Raw genomic sequence first — 22422 nt, 5'->3', positions numbered from 1 at the left:
TTTCTTTCTTTCTTTCTTTCTCTCTCTCTCTTTCTTTTCTTTCTTTCTTTCTTTTTTTTCTCTCTCTCTTTCTTTCTTTCTTTTCTTTTTTTCTTTTTTTGGTCAGGCCTATGAAAGTATAATTTACATACAATAAAACTCACCCTTTTAAAATGTACAGTTCAATGAATTTGATTAAGTATACATGTGTGTAACCATCAGCACAATCATGGTGAAGAGTATCTGATCACCCACAAAAGTTCCCTCATGCCCCTTTGAGGTCAGGTCCTGCTTTTACCTCTAGCCTGTGGACATCACTGATCTACTTTATTGTACCTGTAGTTTTACCTTTTCTAGGATGTCATAGAAATGGACTCATGTGGTAAATAGCTTCTTGTGTCTTTTTGTGGTTTTAAGCTACATTCATGTTGTTTCATCTCTCGGTAGTTATGTCATGTTTATTGCTGAGTAGCTTTCCATTGTGTGGTTGTATCGCACTTTGTTTCTGCATTCATCAGTTTGTGAACATTTCAGTACATATATATGTGTTTTACAAATGTTACTTTCTAGTATCTGGCTTGTCTTTTCATTTCTTTTTTTTTTTTTTTAAGATTTTATTTATTCATTCGGCAGAGAGAGAGAGAGACAGCCAGCGAGAGAGGGAACACAAGCAGGGAGAGCGGGAGAGGAAGAAGCAGGCTCCCAGCGTAGGAGCCTGACGTGGGACTCGATCCTGGAACCCAGGATCACGCCCTGAGCCAAAGGCAGACGCTTAACAACTGAGCCACCCAGGCACCCCTGTCTTTTCATTTCTTAACAGTGTCTTACAAAAAGGAAAAGATTTTGGTGAAGCCCAATTTATCAATTTTTTTCCTTTTGTGGTTAGCATTTTTGTGTCTATCTTAAGAAACTTTTGCCTACCCTGGGGTTTCTCAACCTCAGCACTATTAACATTTTGTGATGGATAATTCAGTTGTGTGTGAGGGCTGTCTTGTGCATTGTACAACGTTTATCAACACTCCTGGCCTCTACTCGTTAGAGGCTAGTAGCAACTCCCCATCCAAAGTTGTAATTACCAAAAATGTATCCAAACATTGCCAAGTGTTTCCTGGGGCCAAAATCACCCCTGATCAAGAGTAAGTTTAAGGGAGATTCAACCATCACCATAATACAGAACTAGAATTTAGAATATTTCTGGGATGCCTCGGTGGCTCAGTCGGTTAAATGTCTGCTTTCAGCTCAGGTCATGATCCCAGGGTCCTGGGATCGAGTCCTACATTGGTCGATCGAGTCCTCCCTGCTGAGCAAGGAGCCTGCTTCTCCTTCTGCCTGCCACTCCCGCTGCTTGTGCTCTTTCTCTCCGATTAAAAAAAAATTCAATACCACAATCCATAATAGTAGGTCCTTTTTATTTATAATCGATCTAAACATTCTCACTAATCTCCACCCCACTTGGTTGGAGGGAGAAGGGAAGCAGTAAAATGGGATGCCATCAAACTTGCCAAGTAAAGGTATCTCAGTGTGTGCTGGTTAAAACTGTCTCTTGCTGGGTAAATATACAACAATCTAATCTCTAACTTCACATCAAAGCCATTTCATCCTCCTTCCCCTTCTTACTTTTCAAGGTGTCTGGGTTCCACGGGAGAAGCCATGTACCCTCTTGGCAGGAAGAGGAAGTCCTTATATCCAGAAGTGGATCTTTCTGTCGGCCTTGAAGCCTTTGTGGGCCTCAGGGACCTTCCTCAACTTAGTACTGATGTCCCAGAGATGCCTGTCACTGGGGACCCTAGGGACATTTACTGCTGGAATGTGCAGAATTAAGACTATTGGCCTGCACTCCTGGCTAGACTGGGGCCCAGTGACCACAAATGCTGACTTGGCCCCTTGGCCCTAACTTAGGGAACTCGGGCATTATGTCTGTCAGACCAGTGGCAGAGGCTACCAAGTCACGTCTGTCTCTTCCACCTCCTTCCTCACGGTGACCCCAAGACAGTTTACCACTCAGTTACCTTCCACTCCTCCCGAAAGTGTGTGAGGGATGGGGGATTTGGCTCCGTCCAAGCCCTCAAGGGAGGCTCCTTCTGTGTCTTTGACTATTGTTACATCTGTGCAGCCACTCTGAGTAGGCCTGTGGGCACTCTGTTGAGTGGTGTTTTCTCCTTTGAAAACAAGAAGCCAGGCCCCCTTTGCATCTGGTTTATCTCTTCACTGCAAACCATGGTTTCCCCCTTGTTAAAGAACAGAAATTCGCCTGAGTAAATCTGAAGATTAATTAGCCTAATTAAGTGATTCATGAATATACTAGGAAGTCTTCAAATTCTCGCTTGGATAGGATTCTGTCCTAACCCATAAATATGAATATCTCCCCATTTTGTATTTGTGTAATTCTCGACCTATCATCTTGGAATAGAAGTCTGAATCAACTGCTTTTACTCCTCAGTCCAACGTAGTCCAACTTTTATTTGTCCCACGGTAGTGAAATTTTTTTTTTTAAATAAAGATTGTCAGTCATTATCTGCCCATACCAATCTCTCCTCTTCTCATGCTGGATTTCACTGCAGCATATACTCCCTTGATGATCTCACATATTTTGGTGGTGTACGACCCCCCCCGTCCACTGATGCCTCCCAACTCTATTTCCAACTACCTATCAGTTGTCTTCACCGAGGTCTCCTACAAGCATCTTATTCATTAACCTGTTGTATATCTAAATCTGAATTCATAATCCTCTGTACTCCTTGTGTTCCCTGGCTCAATTAATGATTAATATGCCCTGAGCCTTTCCAGCAGGAAACCAACTCCATCTCATTTCCAGTTCTTCTCTCTTATTCCATTCATCCAATTGTCCACCAACTCGCTTTTCTCCATCCACAATCTACTGCCTTACATTCATTTTTTGCATTTCTTAGACCCACCTGTCATTAATCCCCAGTGCTATCTCTGGCCCACATACCCAAAGCCTGCTGGAGTTTTCATCAGAGAAAACAAATCTGATAATGATACCACCCTACTTATGAACTTTCACCTTCTCCCCAAAGTTTGCTTCCGGGTTGTGTCCAAACTCCTCAGCATACTGATGGAATGCCCTTCACAAGTCATTACCACAATCTCCCCAGCCTTATCTTCATGTGTTCCAGTCCCAATAGACCTCTTTTCATCCCTTAAGCAAACCAAGTTCATCTGAACTCTGTAACTCAGACTTCTGTTCTCTTTATCCTTCATCCCAAAGCACAACATCTGACAAATCATACATCCTCAATCAATGTTTGTTGAATGAATTAAGCATAAATCCTGGATGGTTGGTTCTTCAATAAGACATTAAGTAAAATAATTATAAAAGAAATTCCTCCTTTAAGGAAATTCCTTTTTTTTTTTTTTTTTAGACGGGGAGGCAAATAACTGGTGTCCTGATGTTTCTGTCATTATTCTAGCCTTTTTCAAATCTTGTGTAATTTATGCCAGACTATCAAGAGAAGAAGAATAGCTGATAAAACCTTCCCCACCCTTCTGTAGTATCTTTACTGTGTAGAGAAATGAACTCATGAGATCATTGTAAACATGAGCAGCAGACTTCAGATTTTCCATAGATGATGGTCACTAAAGTATGAACTGCACCTCATAATAAACCCCTATGCAGGACTGTTGCCACAAATAGAGATTTGAGATTAGTTAAACTGAGAAAACCAGATCATATGAGTTCCTATATTTGCAAGTTAATTTAGAAAGTATCGTAAGGGGAAGGGGAAAAAGCAACCTCTTAAAATTTACAAGAAATTCTCGCTCTCGTTGTCAAAATGGAAATTCCCAAATTTCTCAAATGTGTTCTTTCTTCTTTATCTCTGGTAGCATAAAAACATCTGCCAGAAAATATTACGAAACTGAAGAAGTATTTGGTACCATTGCCCAAGTGTGTAGTAACTTGTCTTGATCAGTTTATCTTCACTGACAAGTATCACTCCCATGAAGGGCTCTCCCATCGAGTAACCAAAATTTCTAAACCTTTGCTGCATCTTTGATTTCTGTACTCAGTGATATGGGATTAATAGCGCCTCTTAAGAGATGCAGATATGCTGATGGTCTGTACCATCGTATAAAGAACAGATTCTCTAGGTAATACTATTAAACTAGTAGAAAGCATTTATCTACATTTTTTTTTCAATAAACATTGATTAGCCATTTATTTTGTGCCAGTGCTTGGCATTGGAGACCCAAGTATAGGAGATGTATTTCCTGCTCATAAAGAGTTTAGAGTCTAGTGGGTAGGCTGACAAGTTACCATTGTGAACATGTGATAGAATATATAATAGAAGCAGCCCCGCGTGTATAGGATGCACGAGTGGCACAGAGGTCAGATCTTGGGGATATTAGGGAAGACTTCCAGAAGCAGGTCATTGCTGGGGTGAATACATTCGTCAGCTACTTATTAAGCTGCCTGTGTCAAGCACTGCTCCAAGCCTGGGAATATAGCAGTGAAAAAAGCAGAAAGTCCTGTCCTTGTGGAATTTACATTTTAGGAGAATACACTGAAGGAAGTTTGCCAGATGAACAATCTAAAAAGAAAATGAACAATATATGTTTAAAGGATAATTATGTTCAAGTGAGTGTAGTTTAGGCACCAGAAAAATCTGGCTCACTTTGTAATCTCGGTCCTATTCAAAATGTGTTGAGACAATGTTGAAATTTCCTGCCTTTGTATACAGAGAGGTAACTCCTTCCCACACCTGGGAACAGGGCCCAAAATCCATTTACAACTCAGGGGTCCCTGCAGTAATAAAGACACACACACACACACACACACACACACACACGGTGGGCCATTCACACAATGACCAACTCCCTGTATCATGACATCCCCATGGTGACAATGTCCCTTTGCCCGGAGCAAGAATACAGGGAAGTGATTCTACTTAACCCCTCCCGCAAGAGCATATTTTAAATTTCTTCCTGATCATAAAAAGGAGAGAGCTTACCTACAGTGCTTTTAAAAGAGATGATACACATTAGCATGTGTGCCCTTTTTTTCAGCGCTATGGTACCACACATTCACTCTGATAAATTTACTTGACTTTTTCAAAGGACTCTTGGAAGAAGGATGGTGACATGCCATTGGGTGGAAAGACCCCCGTGACCCTGCCATTCATTGAAAAATATACTATTTTAATTCTAAATGTATTGAATTACAATAATCTTTATTCCCTTAGTTCTCCTGTGTTTGTTGTTCATAGCAATGTTTGTGAACCTCTGCCTACCTCTGTGAATCTAGAAATACCTTGTAATGTCAACCTAGTTAAGATGTTTAGGGAAGGCGGGAGACTCAAGTGAAGTAGATGTACATACTAGTTAAGGTAATACGAGCTGCTATAGCAGAAAGACCCAGAAATCATAAATTGAATCAAAAATTCAATTCCTCATCTATATAAAGGGAGTGTTTCTTAATGGTGGTGCTTGGGGGGAGGGGTTGGGTGGAGTGCATTGTTTCACAAAGTTGTTCAGGAACCTAGGTTGATGGTCTCCATTCATAACATGTGGCGTCCAAGGTCATCATGGGCACTGGCATCCAGCCAGCTGATGGGGGAGGAGAGAAAGTAGAGACGTCATACTGGCTTTTTCACCACCTACACTAGAGAGTGACTCACATCTTCCACTGGCATGAACTAGTATGATCCCACCAGGAGGAAATGAAGTCCCTGTCTGAGAAATCCCTTCCCACCAAGAGCTCCAATGAAAAAGGAGGAGGAACCTTGATTCCAGGTGAACTAATCACTTCTGCCACGATGTATGTTTTGTTTCAACAATATATTTATTTTTTTTAAAGATTTCATGTATTTATTCATCAGAGAGAGAGAGGAGAGAGAAAGAGAGCATAAGCAGGGGGAGCAGCAGGCAGAGGGAGAAGCAGGCTCACCACTGAGCAAGGGGCCTGACTCGGGACTTGATCCGAGGACGCTGGAATCATGACTTGAGCCCAAGGCAGATGCTTAACTGACTGAGCCACCCAGGCACTCCTAAATTACTGTAACTTTTAAAAGCAAACTTACTTTGGAATAATTTGATTTGTAGGAAAGTTGCAAAGATGTCACGGAAATGGATATATGTGACCCAGTTGCCCCTACTGGTAACATCTCACATTAGCATCAGCTAAGCTACAGGCTTTGTCCAGACATCACCAGTTTTTGCACTAAGGTTCCACTGAGGTTTTCTGTTCCAGGATCCAATTTGAGATACCATATTGCACTTAATCATCATGTCTCCTTTGTCCTCTCTAACCCGTCGACAGTTTTTCAATCTTTTACTGTTTTTCATAACCTTGACACTTTGAAGATACTATTCAGGTATTTTATAGATTGGCCTTCAATTTGTTTTCTTATGATTAAACCACAGAGCAGGTGTGCATTTTGGAGGAAATACCACACAGGGGATGTACTTTCTCATCATATCCTATTATTGTATCTTATTTTATGAATATATAGAGTATCAATTTATTATGGTGATACTAACCTTGATCATCTGATTAAGGTGGTATCTGCCAGATTTCTCCTCTGTAGAGATACTTTATTTCCCTTCCGTACTCTAGGCTTTAAAAGCACATCACTAAGTTCAGTCCACATTCAACAAGAGGGGATACTGCAACTTTTAGAATGGAGAAATAATTCAAGTTTTTACTGCTTGTGGATAAAAATATATACAGTAAGTAAAGACATGATGAGGGAAATGGAATTACCAGTGCTAATTTTTATAGTCTTCGATCTAGTTTTATTTATTTATTTATTTATTTATTTATTTATTTATTTATTTGACAGAGAGACAGCCAGCCAGATAGGGAACACAAGCAGGGGGAGTGGGAGAGGAAGAAGCAGGCTTCCAGTGGTGGAGCCTGATATGGGGCTCAGAATCCATAATGCCGGGATCACGTCCTGAGCCGAAGGCAGAGGCTTAACGACTACACTACCCAGGCGCCCCTTGATCTAGTTTTAAAGAGCAGAGTAATGACAAGTGACCAAACTGCTGAACTGTGAATTTTTTTAAGTTGCTCTTACAAGAAATACGGTGTATTCCTAGAAAATAAACGGCCTTATTGTGGTTCCCCAGCTTCTGCTTCAAAAAATGATGGACTAGGAAATTCAGACAAATGAAAAATGTGGGGAAGTATAAAAACACCTTCCTAAAAGCATCAAAGATTTAACCAAATTATGAGTTTTGGGGCCAAGATATCCCAAAAGAATAGAAATCCAGAGGAATGAGCCCAGCTCTGGGATTGTGTTTGCTTAGGGACTTTCGTTAGTCAGGAGAGGCCGCGGAGCAGGGCTTTCAACTACCTTATAGGTTATGGTCAGGACCATGAGTCGTGGAGGCTAGGGCTGTGGGGCTGAAGGAGGGGTGAACAAGAAACAACCAGTCCTCACACACACCGCAAGTCTGGCTTCAAGGTATCTGGGTGGATAGAAAACCTCAAGCCCTAAAATGGGGTTCAGATAATGCTGAACAGCAAGCAAGCATCCCTGGTGCAGGCAAGAAGTAAAATACTCATTGGAGAAAGCCAGTATCATTCAAGACCTTAAATTATTTCTAAAAATATTTCTAAAATTATTCCTAAAAATAAATTTTCAAAAAAAAATATCTAATATTCAACCAGGATAACATAATATAGTGCCTTAAGTACTCCAGGGATGTAAAAGCACACTTTAAGAGGGAAACAGAAAGGCCGCAGTTTGAGTTTGTAAAGTATCATTACCTGGTAGAAGAAATAAACAAGCCTCTTAAGCAAATTTAGCATATGCAAATCCAGGTTTACAAAAGGGATACATTATGGGGTAATTTACAAGAGGATTCGGTACAGTATTTCAAAGGTGGTATGTAGAATAATGAATTCATACTTTGTTTTCTAGGAATATGGCCCATCAAACAACTGGGTACCTGAGATTTAGAAACATCGTAAAGGGGATGTGATAAACAATATAGGAAGTATTGGTTGTGGCTATGTGTAAGGGAAAATTCCCCAAATAATAGTGTTTAGGTAAGATGGAAGTTTATTTCTCTTTCACGTAAAAGAAGCCCAGAGCTAGACAATCCAGGGTCACATCTCAGCAGCTCCATAATGTCAGTAGGCACCCATCTTCCTGCTCCACTGTTTTCACTTAGGGTTTCTCTCCTCAAGGTCGATGACTGCATACTCCAAGATAGCTGCTGGGGTCTAACCATCCCATTCTGTTGCAAGTCAGCTTCCTCTAAGCAAGCTCTTATACCACATAACACTTATTACATGCCATAGGACAGAACCAAGTCACATGGCCACCCCTAGCTGCAAGGGAAGATGAGAAATGTAATCCTTTTGTGTGGAGCAAAATGTGTCCATTCTAAAGTGAGGGTTTATTACTAAGGAGAAAGGAAAAAAATGGATCCTGCACTGGGTAGCTAGTGGTCTCTATCACAGCAATGAAATAAGGGGTCAATAACTTTAAAAGGAGGTATGCTAAAATATCAAGTTATTATTTTCAAAGCTATTATAGAACATTAAAAATACATAGAGGGGCGTCTGGCTGCCTCAGTTGGTAGAGCATGTGACTCTTGATCTCGGGATTGTGAGTTCAAGCCCTACATTGGGCCTAGAAATTACTTAAAAATAAATAAATGAAAATCTTTAAAAAATACATAGAGGTGATATATAATGAAACTGAAACACTCAGATTATTAGAAGCAATGAAATTGATATAATACTTACAAATAATTTAGGATGTTTACAGATTTTAGGTTGTTCATATTGCCCCTTGGCACAGCAATCCCACTCATGGAAATTTACCTAAAGGAAAAAGAAAACACAGAAATAGAGATGTTAGTAGAATGTTACTGAAAATAGGGAAGTACCTGGATTAACATAAATGTTTAGCACTGGGGGGCAGTGAGGTAAATTATACGTCATTAATTCAATGGACAAATATAGGATAATGAAAAGCAGTAACTCAAAGATTATAACAACATGGAGTAGATATTTCATACATAAAAATAATGAAGTGGGGTGCCTAGGTGGTTCAGTGTGTTAAGCATCTGACTCTTGATTTTGGTTCAGGTCATGATTTCGGGGTCCTGAGATAGAGCTCTGAGTCTGGGCCAAGCTCTGCTTGTCCCTCTGCCGCTCCCCCCACTCATGCTCACGCTCTCTCTCTCTCAAATATATGAAAAAATCTTAAAAAATAATAAAGCTAAAAATTTGTAATTACAATTCGATTTTGAATATTTCTAAGAGTAAGAACTAAACGGAAATTAGGAAATTGAAAGTTGACCTGTTGGCAAAGAATTATAGATGCTTCTCTATTGTTTTTATTGTTAGATAATATTGTGTAATTTTTTGAAATTTTTTCAAATCCTAAAGTATTCATAAATACATAAAAATAAAAGAAAACTGCATATGTTTTAAGGAGTTTCCTTCTGAAATTCTGGAGTTTTGGAATCGAATAGTTCCTCATAATGGTTAGGGTTAAGACTTTTGAGACACACAGACCTGGATTCAAATTCTGCATCTCATTCATTAGCTGCATGACATTGAGCCTTATTTCCTCAGTGATAAAAAGGAGATGATACCTAAGAATTGGCATGAACTTTATTTAGATCAGGAAGCATACTGTCTTTAAATACATGGTGGTCACCAAGGAAGAATGCCTTCCTCTTCTAAAGGGCAGTCCAATCAGACCCTTACTTGGAGTCAGTGTGGCTTTGATGGAGAGAAAATCAGGAATTAATTCAAGGGGAGAAGCACAAATTTTATTAAAAATCCTAAAGATAACTAGTGTAGAGGAGGAAAGATATATATTTTTTTCTATTCCTCTAGGTTCTTGGCTGGGTCTCTATATCAAAAGATAGATTAATAAGAGAAAAACCAAATTTTATTAATATGCATATCTCATGTACAGTTGACCCTTGAACAACATGGGGGTTGGGGCGCTAAGCCTGATGCAGTTGAAAATCCATGTATAACTTTCTATTCTTCCAAAACTTAACTACTAACAGCCTACTGTTGACTGGAAGCCTTACTGATAACATACACAGTCACAGTCAACACATATTTTGTATATATAGTTATTATATGCTGTATTCTTACAATAAAGTTAGCTAGGGAAAAGAAACTGTCAAGGAAATTCTAAGAGAAAGCACGGTACTCTACCAAAGAAAAATCGGCATATAAGTGGACCTGTGTAGTTCAAACCTGTGTTATTCCAGGGTCATCTGTATGCATGGGAGAAACTCAGGGATGGGTAGCTCAAAGTGGCGGCTAGAACTCTGCATAGCATCTTAACAAGGGAACAATCAACTTGTAATGACAGGACAGAGGAAAAGGGTTTTTAGGGTCCCAAGGGCAGAAACTGTGGGAAGGTAAGTATATGGGGGGAACCAATAGAGCAAAGTTTGTTTGCAGTTCCTCTGGTGCCATCTCTGAGCTGAGTTTAGAGCTGTCTGCAGCAAAGGAAATTTACATCCTTCCTTTAGACAGAAAGGAGGAGGGTAGAGAAATTTTCCTTCTTTTATTGCAGCTTAATTGCCTTCAGCTCAAAATAATTCCATGTCCAAGAAGCATATTTTGAAGTGACATATTCTGGGTTCCTTCACCAGTAAGGTTGTTTTCCAGGACTTTTGTATTTCTTACCATCATAAACTTTACTATTCTAGGGAGAGGGCATTTCATGATCTATGGTATGGAAGGCTCTTAGAAGGGAAAGCAGCACTATGCTTCTCAACACTGCTTGGCCCTATATGTAGTATACATGGTTATAGTTATATACCTATTTTAAATATATACATGTGTACAAACTTATTTTAAACAATGAAATACCTAGTACCATTATAGTCAGACAAGTCTTACTGTATTTGTGTTAACAGTTATTAGCCAATTGGGTTGCTTAAGGGAATCTCATAAGCAACAAAAGGGTAAGGTGATCAGGTGAGCTCCATTTGATGTAATTTCTTTGCCTCGGAAGGTTTTTAAAATCAGATGAATCAGTAGTAGAGTAGGAAAAGAAACAAGAAGGGCATAGGGAAAAGGAAGGAAGACCAGGGAAGAGAATGGTTTTCCACGTGCAGAAATCAAGGTACAGATGCAAGGTGGATCACCATGGATGGCAGCTCCTCTGATTTTTAAAAAGCCTTAATTTAAATTTGTATTCAGTACGGTGGTCACTCCCCCCACAGCCACAATGATATACTTGAAATACATATCTGTCCATATTCCTATAATTTCCTATGAAAAAGCAAAAATATAAAGTGAAATAAAAATAATTACCAGGGCTCCTGTGGGATGGTCTCTTTGCCCACCTCTCTATTCTCTGCCTTACACTTGAGTGCTTTTTCTTGTTCCAGAAACACAAGCATCTCCATGGTCTGTGCATTTTCTCCTGCTTTTTCCTTGGCCTGGAATGCTAGTCTCCCCTTTCTTTGCCTGGTTAGCAATCATTTACTTTCAAAAACTCTAATATCATCTGTCAGGAAAACTTCCCTGATCCTTTTCCCGGGCACTGGCCCCCGCCTGCCAACTCTTTCACTTTTTTATCTTCTATCTAATATTCCATATAATTTTATTTAATTTTGATACGTCAGTCTTCTGGCCCCAAGGTGCTATTTAATGTTTGTACCCTTTCCCCTAGCAGGATTTGCACCCAAGAAATGGTTATGTGACTGAAATGAACGCACGTTTGGTCACCGATGACCCAGTGCCTTCCGACACATGCCCTGGGCTCAGAATCTATAACCCATCCCTCAACATCACCATGCTCACAAGCGCCTCCAGAACACAAATCCTTTTTGCAGTGTTTGAGATGAGGTTACCGTTACTCATCTTACGTCATGGTTCCCAGCATGGGCGAACCCTGATCCGTGAAAGGAGAAAGGGAAATCTAATTTCTAGGAAATAACTCCAGGTCCGCTCTAGTGAAAAGCAGAACTATGAGGCACAAGCGGCCACTCCGGCTGGGCTGCCTCTCAGCCCCACCACGACTCTCACCGGCTCCTACACACTCTAGGTTTTCTCGTGGGCACCATCGAGGTGGGTGCCACGTCCGTGCCCCGTGAGTTAGTGAACGTCAGACCCATACACTTCTGTCCGGACCCCTGCAGCAGCAGCGGGATGGGGTGGATGTCGCCACACGGTGGCCACACTCTCAAGCCGCGACGGGCAGGCGGTGGGACCACGGAAGGGAAGCCCCTCCGCTCCGGGGGTACGAGGCCCCATACCCCGGAAACCCCCAGAAAAGGAGGGCCCGGGAGGAGCTGTTCTTTTCTCCGGAGTTGCGCAAGAGCCAGGACGGCAGGGCGGGCTGGGACGGGTCCGGGCACCCCCCGCCCGCTCGCGCAGACCCCCGCCGAGTCCGAACCAAAAGCGAAAGGAGCCCGGCGCCGCGTCCCCGCCGCTCCCACGTTGCGTCCGCGGGGAGGTCGCCGCGCGCCTCCAAGCCCGCGGGGCCGCCGCTTTGTGACTTCACTGGTTTCGCAACAAGCCCGGGCGGCCCGCGCCCCACCCACCCCCGGCCGGCCGCCCGCCTCGCCGCCTGCCGCCTCGCTCCGTTTTCCGCGCTTCCCTGCGTCCGGGGCCGGGCCTGCCCTGCCGTCGCGGAGCCTCGGGTCCGGCCGCCGCCTGCGGACCAGCACGTGCGCGGCTCCCGCGCCCCGCGCCCGGCCCCGCAGAGCGTAGCGCCCTCCCGGCGGCCGCGCGATGCTGTGCTTCCTGAGGGGAATGGCCTTCGTGCCCTTCCTCCTGGTGACCTGGTCGTCCGCCGCCTTCATCATCTCTTACGTGGTGGCGGTGCTCTCCGGGCACGTCAACCCCTTCCTCCCCTACATCAGGTGAGGCCGGGCTGGGCGGCGGGGCCGGGGGCCGGGAGGAGGCGCCGCGGGGCAGAGCTGCCCTCGGGGAGGGAACGGTCCAGACCCGCTGGGGGGCGTCCTGCGGGGAGACCCACGTCTGGCGGCGAGGGGAGCGCGCTCCTGGCGGCCGGGATGGGTAGGGAGGCAGCGGGTGCTGAGCAGAGCGGTTCTGACTTTATCCTGAACACTGACCACTGAACCCAGTGGCGTCGGGAGGGGCTCAGGATAGACAGTAGAACTTCAGACGGACCGTGGGACAGAATCCCTGGAAGATGCTTCTTGGGCGGTATTGAAACAAGAATGGGGCCTGATGGATGCCATTTTTTGAGTGTGTAAGAGGCAGATCCAGGTGTGTGCTAAAACAGCTCACATATTTCACTTCCACTTCCCAACATCCTCGCGATGGATGTCCGGCTTATTTTTCATGCAAGGAAAGTAAGTATGAGCAGACGCTGAAATATCATCAGTGTGACACTGATGTCACAGCTAGGAATGGTGGAAGCAGAGTTCACACCCAGATCCGTCCAATCCAAAAGAAGGCTGTGTCACCTCCAGGTCTTTGGGAAGCGGGCTTAAGCTCTCCTGGATGGAGCTGCCCAGGATCCCTCCGGGTACTGCGCCCCCAAAGTCAGAGCCCTCAAATCGTCAGCAACTTATGACATCTCTTGGGTTGTCCTTACACCGTTTCTTTTTTCATGAGTTTTGGCTTTTACCTCTCCTGAGGGTCACTTCATCAGCGCCCAGGACGTCTTCATTCTCTTCAAATGGCTTCCAGCTCTGTGCCTAGCCCCATGGCAATGGCTGTTCCTTAACCATTAGAACGATCCATCCTTATCCAAGTGCTGTGACCTGCGTTGGTTGGTGAGGAAATAATAAAGTTGGTGACAACCAAGGTTTGTTACCACTGTATGATCATAGAGATTGTAGGGCTTCTCCCTCCTGCAGCCGTGCTGCATGGTGAGCAATGTTCTGTAATGTTTGTGGGCAAGGAAGGGGAAACGGAGGTGAGGCAAGAAGACTAGAGTTTGAAGCAAGGAGAGCAATGTGAAGAATAGTTCAGAGAAGCAGTTAACGGTGGTGGTTTTGCCCACTCAAGGGGTGTTCCGGGCATCAAGGAGACTTTCCCATCAGACCTGGTGCCCTGCTGAATCCTGGGCTTGGTTTCTCATGGCTCACCTTAGTCTCACATGGCATTGTCTAGCTTCTCTTGATTCTGGAGCTGATAGATGCTCTTAGACTTGTGTAAAAGGGGGGAGTTTCTCTCCCTACAATTCTTTTTATTGAGAAAATAATAGCTGTGTTTGTCCTGGATCTAAAGTTCAGGAACCCATAGTATTTGATACTCACTGGCAGGCAAAGGCCAGGGCGGGGGAGCGAGGCGGGGAAGAGTGTCAGAGGCAGGAGGGCTTGAATCTTTGTGGAGATATCCTATATAGTTGTGATTAATAACACCACAAGGCGAAGTTGAAATGGAAGACATTCAGAAATGGAGAAGTGAGCTGACAAGATGAACCACTTGTGAGATGCTCAAATCACAGATGGTCCAAAGAATAGGTATTCAAGGAAAGGAAGCCCTTAGGAAAAGCTGAAGTTACGGGAGAAAAAGGCTGGAGATTGTCACCTTGTTGCCAGGAGCCAGCAGCCTACATTCAAACAGCAAACACATGTTTTGCTTGCCCTCAGGTGCTGGGGGCTTTCAGGCTGTCTGCTCTCTCTGCCTCCTTGGCCGGAGCACTCCCTTGTATGTGCCCCTCCTAGAAAACCAAGTCATTGAGGCAAAGGCAAGATTTAGATTAAGAATGAGATACCGGGAAGTGATGGGAGTAATGCCAGATTTATCCATTTGGCCCTTGAAATGTTCGACCTTATCTGCTATAACTCATCTGTGCTGTCAGTGCCTCCTGGTCCCCCTTACCCCCACTCCCTCCACTTCCCTCCTATTGCCCTGGCCTCCTTCCTGTGTCTTGAGCCTGTCGGGCACACCACCTCCTCATGACCTCTGCGCTGGCTCTTCCTCTGCCAGAATGCTCTTCCTCCAGAAATTGTCAGGCTTTCCCCTCACCTCCTCTGTTCCAATATTGGTGAGGCCGATTGCCCTATTTAAAACTGCACGCTAGCGCTCCTGGTCCCCCATATCTAGTCTTGTTATTCACCAGAGCAGCTATCATCTTCTAACAAACTATATACTTTATCTGTCTTCCTTCACTGGAATGTAAGATCCATGAGGGCTTTCAATATTTGTTGAATTAATATTTCTTGGGCACTCATTTTTGATACAGTTACTCTTCCCCCTAGGGCCACATACCTTTAGGGAAGGCTTGATAAGATCACTGGTCATTGATCAATGATTTGGATGTATTCAGGATGCTTCGTTTTTACGTGATGACATTGTTAAACCAGTCTGATGTTCTGGCATTTCTTAATGTTAAACACCTTATTTATTTATTTTTTAAGAATGTTGAACACTTTATTTTTTAAAAATTTATTTATTTGAGAGAGAAAGAGAGTGCACGCTCCCCCCCCCCACGGAAGTGGGGGGAGGGGCAGAGGGAGAACGAAAATCCTCAAGCAGACTCCCTGCTGAGCAGGGAGACCTCCTCTGCGGTGCTCAATCCTTGGACCTGAGACTGTGACATGGGCCAAAATCAAGAGTCGGTCACTTAGCTGACTAAACCACCCCGGTGCCCCCAAAACGTGAACACTTTAAATAAGAGCCATTGCATTTTAAATAAGAACCAAAATCCTGGGAGGACTTCTTTCCAATATGACATTCAAACTCAGCTTCCTCATCACATATCTTCTTGTAACATTGTCATCCTGCAGCATATTGAATAAATGGGCAAATTTATTCAGTTCCACAGCTCTTAGACCTGTGGAAAGATGCTCAACCTCATGAATGGAATAAAAATTCAAATTAAAACTCACCGATGCCATTTTTCATCATTGGATCAGCAGGAACCTAAATTTTGATAACACACTCTATTGGTGAGACTTTGGGGAAACAGGCTTTCATATGTTGCTCGTGGGAATGTAAATAGATTCAGTCTCTATGGAGGGACGTTGGCATGTATCAAAATGACAAACATGTATCTGCAAGATTACTTACAGTATTGCTTTTACTAACAAAAGGCTGGAAGCAATGCAGATTTCCATCAGAGAGGACTGACTAAATAAATTGGTTTATTCAAAGAATATGTCAAAGGAAAGCTCTGTCTACATAGAATACTCTTTTTAAATTAATACATTAGTATGGAAAAATCTCCAATACATTGTTACATGGAAAAAAGCAAGATGCAGAGCAAAATATGCTACCATTAATGGGGTGGGGGTGAGGGGAGATAGAGGGTGTAGGGGGTAATAGTGTATACTTGTATTTGCTTGCATAAAGAAACTAATAAAAGTGGTTTGTGTGTGATGGAGGGAGGAGGTCATGGTCAGTGAGACTTCAGCAGGTGGAAAAGAGGGTGGGAATAAGACCTTGTGCTGTACTTTTTTATTTTTATTTTTTTAATTAATTATTTTTTAAAAGATTTTATTTAGTTATTTATTAGAGAGAGAGAGAGAGAGCACAAGCAGGGGGAGTAGCGGGCAGAGGGAGAAGCAGGCTCCCCACTCAGCAAGGAGCCAGTTGAGGGAGAAGTCCTGGGATCCTGACCTAAGCCGAAGGCAGTCGCTTAACCAGCTGAGCCATCCAGGCATCCCTGTGCCATACTTTTTTAAATTAGTCTTTTTATTTTGAGGTAATTGTAGATTTGCATGCAGTAATAAAACAATAATGCAGAAAGATCCCATGTGTCTTCTGCCCAGTCTCTCCCAAAGGCGGCATCGCTGAGCCGGGCATGCCTTGTTCTACATATTTATTCTTTAGTCACACAGACTGATTCCCTATCAAGAATTAAATTAGAAACATGCAATTCAAGCAGCTACTAAATTTAACAAGCTGGAAGAGTATAGTGCAATGTTTCTGTATTAGGAAACCATTAATGCCCTTAAGGTTGTCAAAACGAAGGACGAATAAAAGTCAACCTCAAAGGATTAGTTTGAATTTTTGCAAGGCCACACCCACATTCTCGAGCACAATCATACTTAATTCGTTATGGTTTCTTATATTTCCTCTGTGACCAAATCTCTCAGGCTATCTTGAATCAACTTTACTGATCAACTCCTCCCAGCTGATAAGCCACTCTCTTTTGTATCTTCTTCTTTGGCCTGTGTCTCATGCTTCCAGTATATTCTATGGCCCTTTATTTTTAAAGTTTTGTCGGTTCTGCATCCTGGTGGCTTTTTGTTAACCTAGTCTCATTTTTGTGCAAGTACTGTTTGCTGGGTAGATTGTGGTCTTTGGCCACTCCCGTTGTTCCTTCTCATGACCACAAACCTGCTCGGTGGTTGGTGGCAGAAAACTGGGTCACCTAGAATTAAGCCACCTTAAAACGGAGACCAAAATGGCGTAGTAAACAAAGTAAAGGAGGCTGGGTCTTTAACGCCAAAAATGAATCTACAAATTAGGGAAATTATTTTATCTTTCACTTGGTTAACATTCATAAAATTTAGGGGCGCCTGGGTGGCTCAGTCGTTAAGTGTCTGCCTTCGGCTCAGGGCGTGATCCCAGCGTTCTGGGATCGAGCCCCACATCAGGGTCCTCCGCTGGGAGCCTGCTTCTTCCTCTCCCACTCCCCCTGCTTGTGTTCCCTCTCTCGCTGGCTGTCTCTTTCTCTGTCAAATAAATAAATAAAATCTTAAAAAAAAAAGAACGTATCATAAAATTTAGATTATAATCACAGTTAGGTGCTAGTTCTAATAATGAACAAAATTCATTATAATGAACACATCTTGTAATGAACAAAGCAAAATGAAAAGACAAAATTCTTATAAACAAAAATCTTAAAATGATTCAGGTGTGGATTTTTTTAAGGGAAGGGTATATACTTTTTCCAAGACAGTTTTATGATTATGTGAAGTCCTTGATTTCACATTTGTCTTGTGAAGGGAGATATGAAGAGGCTCATTTTCCCAGACATGTTTTATGACTTCACTTTTTCCAATGACCATTCTTAATCTGTGTGTAAGGATATTTTTTTATAATAATTTTTTATTATGTTATGTTAGTCACCATACAGTATATCCTTAGTTTTTGATGCAATGTTCCGTGTGATTCATTAGTTGCGTATAACACCCAGTGCACCATGCAATACGTGCCCTCTTTACTACCCATCACCGGCCTATCCCAGTCTGTGTGTAAGGATACTGATCTTGATTATTGTCTGTTTCTCGCACAGAATATGAGTTTCATGAGGGTAGAGATTTAGGTTTTGCTCCCTGCTGCATCCCTTGCATTTATGGAAGTGCCAGACACGTAGTAGGTGCTTAGGAAATAGTGGCTGAATGCTGAGATAATTTATTCCAGATGGGCCTGCTTTCATTATGCCCGTTTTGCTCGTCTCCCTTCAGTTGTTGACTGATTCTGCCCGTGCTCACTGTTGTTTGGCTTGGGCTGCCATTCCTCCTGTTCTCCAACACCATTTCTGTCAACTTCATGAAATTCTCCGTGTTTTACAAGATTTGCAGCCTCACTGTGTGGTCAGTTTGACTTACATTATCGGATAGAGGAACAGCTTTGGAGCAGGCAACTTTGGTTAGAATACAACTCCACTGTGTGCCCTCGCTGTAGGACCTGGGACAGGTTGCTTGATTTCTCTCTGCTTTTCTATGGGTTAGTAATAGCACATCCCTTATGAATTAACATGTGAACTCACTTAGAACTCATTGACACCCTGGCGCAAGAACATAAGTTCTCCGTAAGCATTTGCTAATAGTATCATCAAGGGGCCAGTCCACATTGGTCTGGATAGATGCTAAGATTAAGTAGGAAAGGACATTTGTTTGAGGGCTAATTTTATAAGTAATTGGTTTATTTGTGATTATAGCAGAAGGTTTCTTTTTAATTTTATTTTTTAAGTAATCTCTACCCCCAGCGTGGGACTTGAACTCACAACCCCAAGATCAAAAGTTGCACGCTGTATCCACTGAGCCAGTCAGGTGCCAGTATAGTGGAAGTTTTCTTAATCAACCTCAGTCAACTTGCTGGGTTAACTGGTAACCTCATTCTCTGAAAAATACACGGACTGAAGCCAGTGGTCTCTGAAAGCCTCTCCCAACACTGGTCACTCTCTGGGGTGCTTGTCGGCTTCTCTCACCTGTTTCTTTGTATGCTTATCCAATGCCAGCTGTGTTTGTTCCCAAATGCATTTATGCCAGTTGTATTTTATTTATTGTAATTACGTGATTTAACTCACTATACATAAACTGTTGGTCTGTGAATGCAAAAAAAGAATTGTAATTTTCAAGAAAATTCTGTTGAATGCTTTGGGAAGATTCAAAAGAGACAAGTTGTCAAAAAATTGCGGTCTATTTAGTCGTATTTATGACAAATGGAAAGACTTACAAAAAGTGATTTAAAAAAACTAGAAGGATTCTGCACTTAAATTGCTTCAAAAGCATCTTTAAGATTTCCTTCTACTTTAAAGAACCAAAAACTAGAAATGACATCATTCGGAGTAGATGTGGTTTATATGCCAGGGAGACACACGGTGGACTGGTGCTCACATAATGGTCTCAGCCATGTCAACAGGTAGGCAAATGAATGTGCGGACATTTATTTGCTTGTCGTGTGTATGTATCCACATAATTTTTTTTGTATCCACATAATTTTTTTAAAGATTTTATTTATTTGACAGAGAGAGACAGCGAGAGAGGGAACACAAGCAGGGGGAGTCAGAGAGGGAGAAGCAGGCTTCCCACTGAGCAGGGAGCCAGATGCGGGGCTCTGGACCCTGGGATCATGACCTGAGCTGAAGGCAGACACTCAACGACTGAGCCACCATAATTTGTGATGACTTCTGCCTAAACCAGCTTTTTTTTTTTATTACTAACTACATTGCATTTCAGGCAATTTTTGCCTCCATTTCAACCATAAGAGTGGGGTCCGGATATTTATAGCAGTGTTATCAACAATAGCCAAACTATGGAGAGAGCCCAAATGTCCATCAACTGATGAATGGGTAAAGAAGATATGGTATATATATGGAATGGAATAGTACTCAGCCATCAAAAAGAATGAAGTCTTGTCATTTGCAACGACATGGATGGCGCTAGAGTATATTATGCTAAGTGAAAGAAGTCAGTCAGAGGAAGACAAATATACCATATGATCTCTCTCATATGTGGCATTTAAGAAGGAAAACAAGTGAACATATGGGAAGGGGGAAAAGAAAAACAGGAGAGAGGGAAACAAGCCATAAGAAACTTTTTTTTTTTCAGAAAACAAAGAACTATATTATAGAAATAAAGAGCAAACATGAACCCAACATTCTAGGAATCCTAGGAATTTCTCATTTCTTTACAAGTTCATACAAGCTTTATATGTCTATGTACTTCTACATTTCCATGTTTATATTCACCTATTTTTTTATAAAATTGGGTTCACTCCTACATATTATTCTAAAATTTTATTTTATTAATTAATTTATTATTGAAGTGTTATATTAGTTTCAGCTGTACATTATAGTCATTCAGTAATTCTATACATTACTTCGTGTTCATCAGGGTAAGCGTAGTACCCCATCTGTCACCAAACATTATTACAATATTATTGACTCTATTCCCTATGCTGTACTTTTCGTCTCTGTGACTTATTTTGTAACTGGAAGTTTGTACCTCTTGATCCCCGTTATCTATTTGTACATATCATTTTGGATCATACTTTTTCACTTCTGTTTGTACGGTTACACAATATGGAGTTTTCCAGGGACAATAACTTGTGAAGGCGTGTTTTATGCTTTTAAAATAAAAAAGTAATAATCATAGTGAAAAAATCAGAAATACAGAAACAGAAAATAAATATTTCAAATCTCAACTTTCTAGAAATATATTATTGGCTTGACTTACATAATTTTGGACTCTATTTACATACAATCATTCAACAATATCTAATATATATGAGCAGGGATGCAAAATGCCCAAGGTTCATCAGTACAATCCATAGAATACTCATTACTCATCTTGTAAGATATATTTAAGTATATATGTAAGCATATTTATAAACAACAATATACATTTTTATCTTTTATACCATTAAGACCATGTCACATAGAGTGTTCATGCCCGCCATTCATCAGTTACCCCCGTATTATGACAATGTCCCGCCGTAAGAAACTCTTAACGATAGAGAACAAACTGAGGGTTGATGGAGGGATGTGGGTGGGGCATGGGCTGCATGGGGGATGGGTATAAGGAAGGCACTTGCTGTGATGAGCACTGGGTGTTGTATGTAAGGGATGAACCACTGAATTCTTCTCCAGAAGCCAATCATATTGCACTGTATGTTAACTACCTAACATTAAAAACAAACAAACAAGCAAACAACCAAAAAGCAGTGGGGTCCAGGGTAATAAATAATCAGATAATAAGTTCTGTGTGTAGAAAGTCACATATTCTGACATGATGTTAGTGACGCTTCAGTCTTTATAGTGCGGCGATAATTACTTCCTAGTATCTCTCAGCCATGGTGTCAGAGGATGAAAAGGTGGGCTTGCCATTGAAAACTTTCAGCTAGAAAACTATCCTTGAAATGATAATTTAGAGCCTCACATTTTCTTCAAAAAAACATTATCCAAATTACTTAATCCTGAGAAAAGCATAATAAGAAAATTGAAGATCCCAAACTTTCACAGCTCAAAAATTAATTGAGGTGATGCATGCATCACCTATTGTTTGGCTTCTGAGTCAACTTTAAATGTGTGTAATTTCTTCTCTGTTTAAATTTTCCATTGTCATCGGATTGCATAAAATTCTTTTTTTTTTCAGGAAAAATAAAATTGGGAATGTTTTCTTCTGTTACTCCTACTTCTAAAAAGACGGTAGAGTAGTGCTCAAAAGTCTGACTGCTGCAAGGCTACCAGTTTTTAAATATAAGTCTCAATTTCAACTTAAAAAAAGAATGTTCTACTCAACAGTCCTCCTTACCTGACAGGAACCGCGTGTCAGCCCCTCAGGTACCTGCGTTGTAGATGCGGTTCTTGCCAAGGACATCAGCGGATGTGGTCCTGGCTGTGGTTACATAGCACTACAAACTCACATGGAAATGATAAGTTTTCATAGAAAGAAACTAAAATAGCACAGCAAGGGAAAGTTCCTAAGTTGTGTCCATTGAAATCAGACAGCTCTAGGTGCGTGGCTTGGCTTTCCCGTGTACTATCTGCGTGACCTTGAGCGAATTACTCTTCTAAGACTGTTCCCTCATCGTGAAGATGGGCATAATAAGTACTTGCCTTACAAAGTTGTGCAGACCAAGTAAGATGTGCCTGGCCGAGTGTAAGTGCTGAGGAAATGTTAATTGTACAACTTCTTTTGTAATATTAGCAGCAATAGTCCAAGCAGGGATGGTTTCTAGAGACCCCTCTCAGAAAACTTCCCAAATCTGAGCTCTTATCACCTCCGGCTTCATTACCACCCAGGCCCCAGCCGCTGTCATCTCTTGACAAACTACTGAAATAGCTTCCTAACGGATCTCATTGGTCCATGCTTGCCTCTCTACAG

At 42.0% G+C, this 22422-nt stretch overlaps 1 protein-coding gene across 2 annotated transcripts in view; it reads left to right on the top strand.

The window, feature by feature from the left end:
- Nucleotides 1–12392: 12392 nt before the first annotated feature.
- The window catches only part of DRAM1 (DNA damage regulated autophagy modulator 1), a 37422-nt gene continuing 27392 nt past the window's right edge, over nucleotides 12393–22422 (top strand). The window contains exon 1 of one of the 2 annotated variants that reach the window (XM_087868814.1): nucleotides 12393–12804. In XM_087868814.1, the coding sequence (XP_087724940.1) occupies nucleotides 12674–12804 (131 nt within the window). In that variant the 5' untranslated portion in view covers nucleotides 12393–12673. The remainder of the gene's footprint in view (nucleotides 12805–22422) is intronic. The other variant, XM_045779891.2, reaches the window with a different exon arrangement.

This window comes from Ursus americanus, chromosome 17 (genome assembly GCF_024610735.1).
Source record: "Ursus americanus isolate L20-20 chromosome 17, mUrsAme1.1.p, whole genome shotgun sequence".
In the NCBI taxonomy this organism is placed as follows: domain Eukaryota; kingdom Metazoa; phylum Chordata; class Mammalia; order Carnivora; family Ursidae; genus Ursus; species Ursus americanus.
Note: the sequence above shows the minus strand (reverse complement) of the source record. Positions and strands in the feature narration are given on the sequence as shown.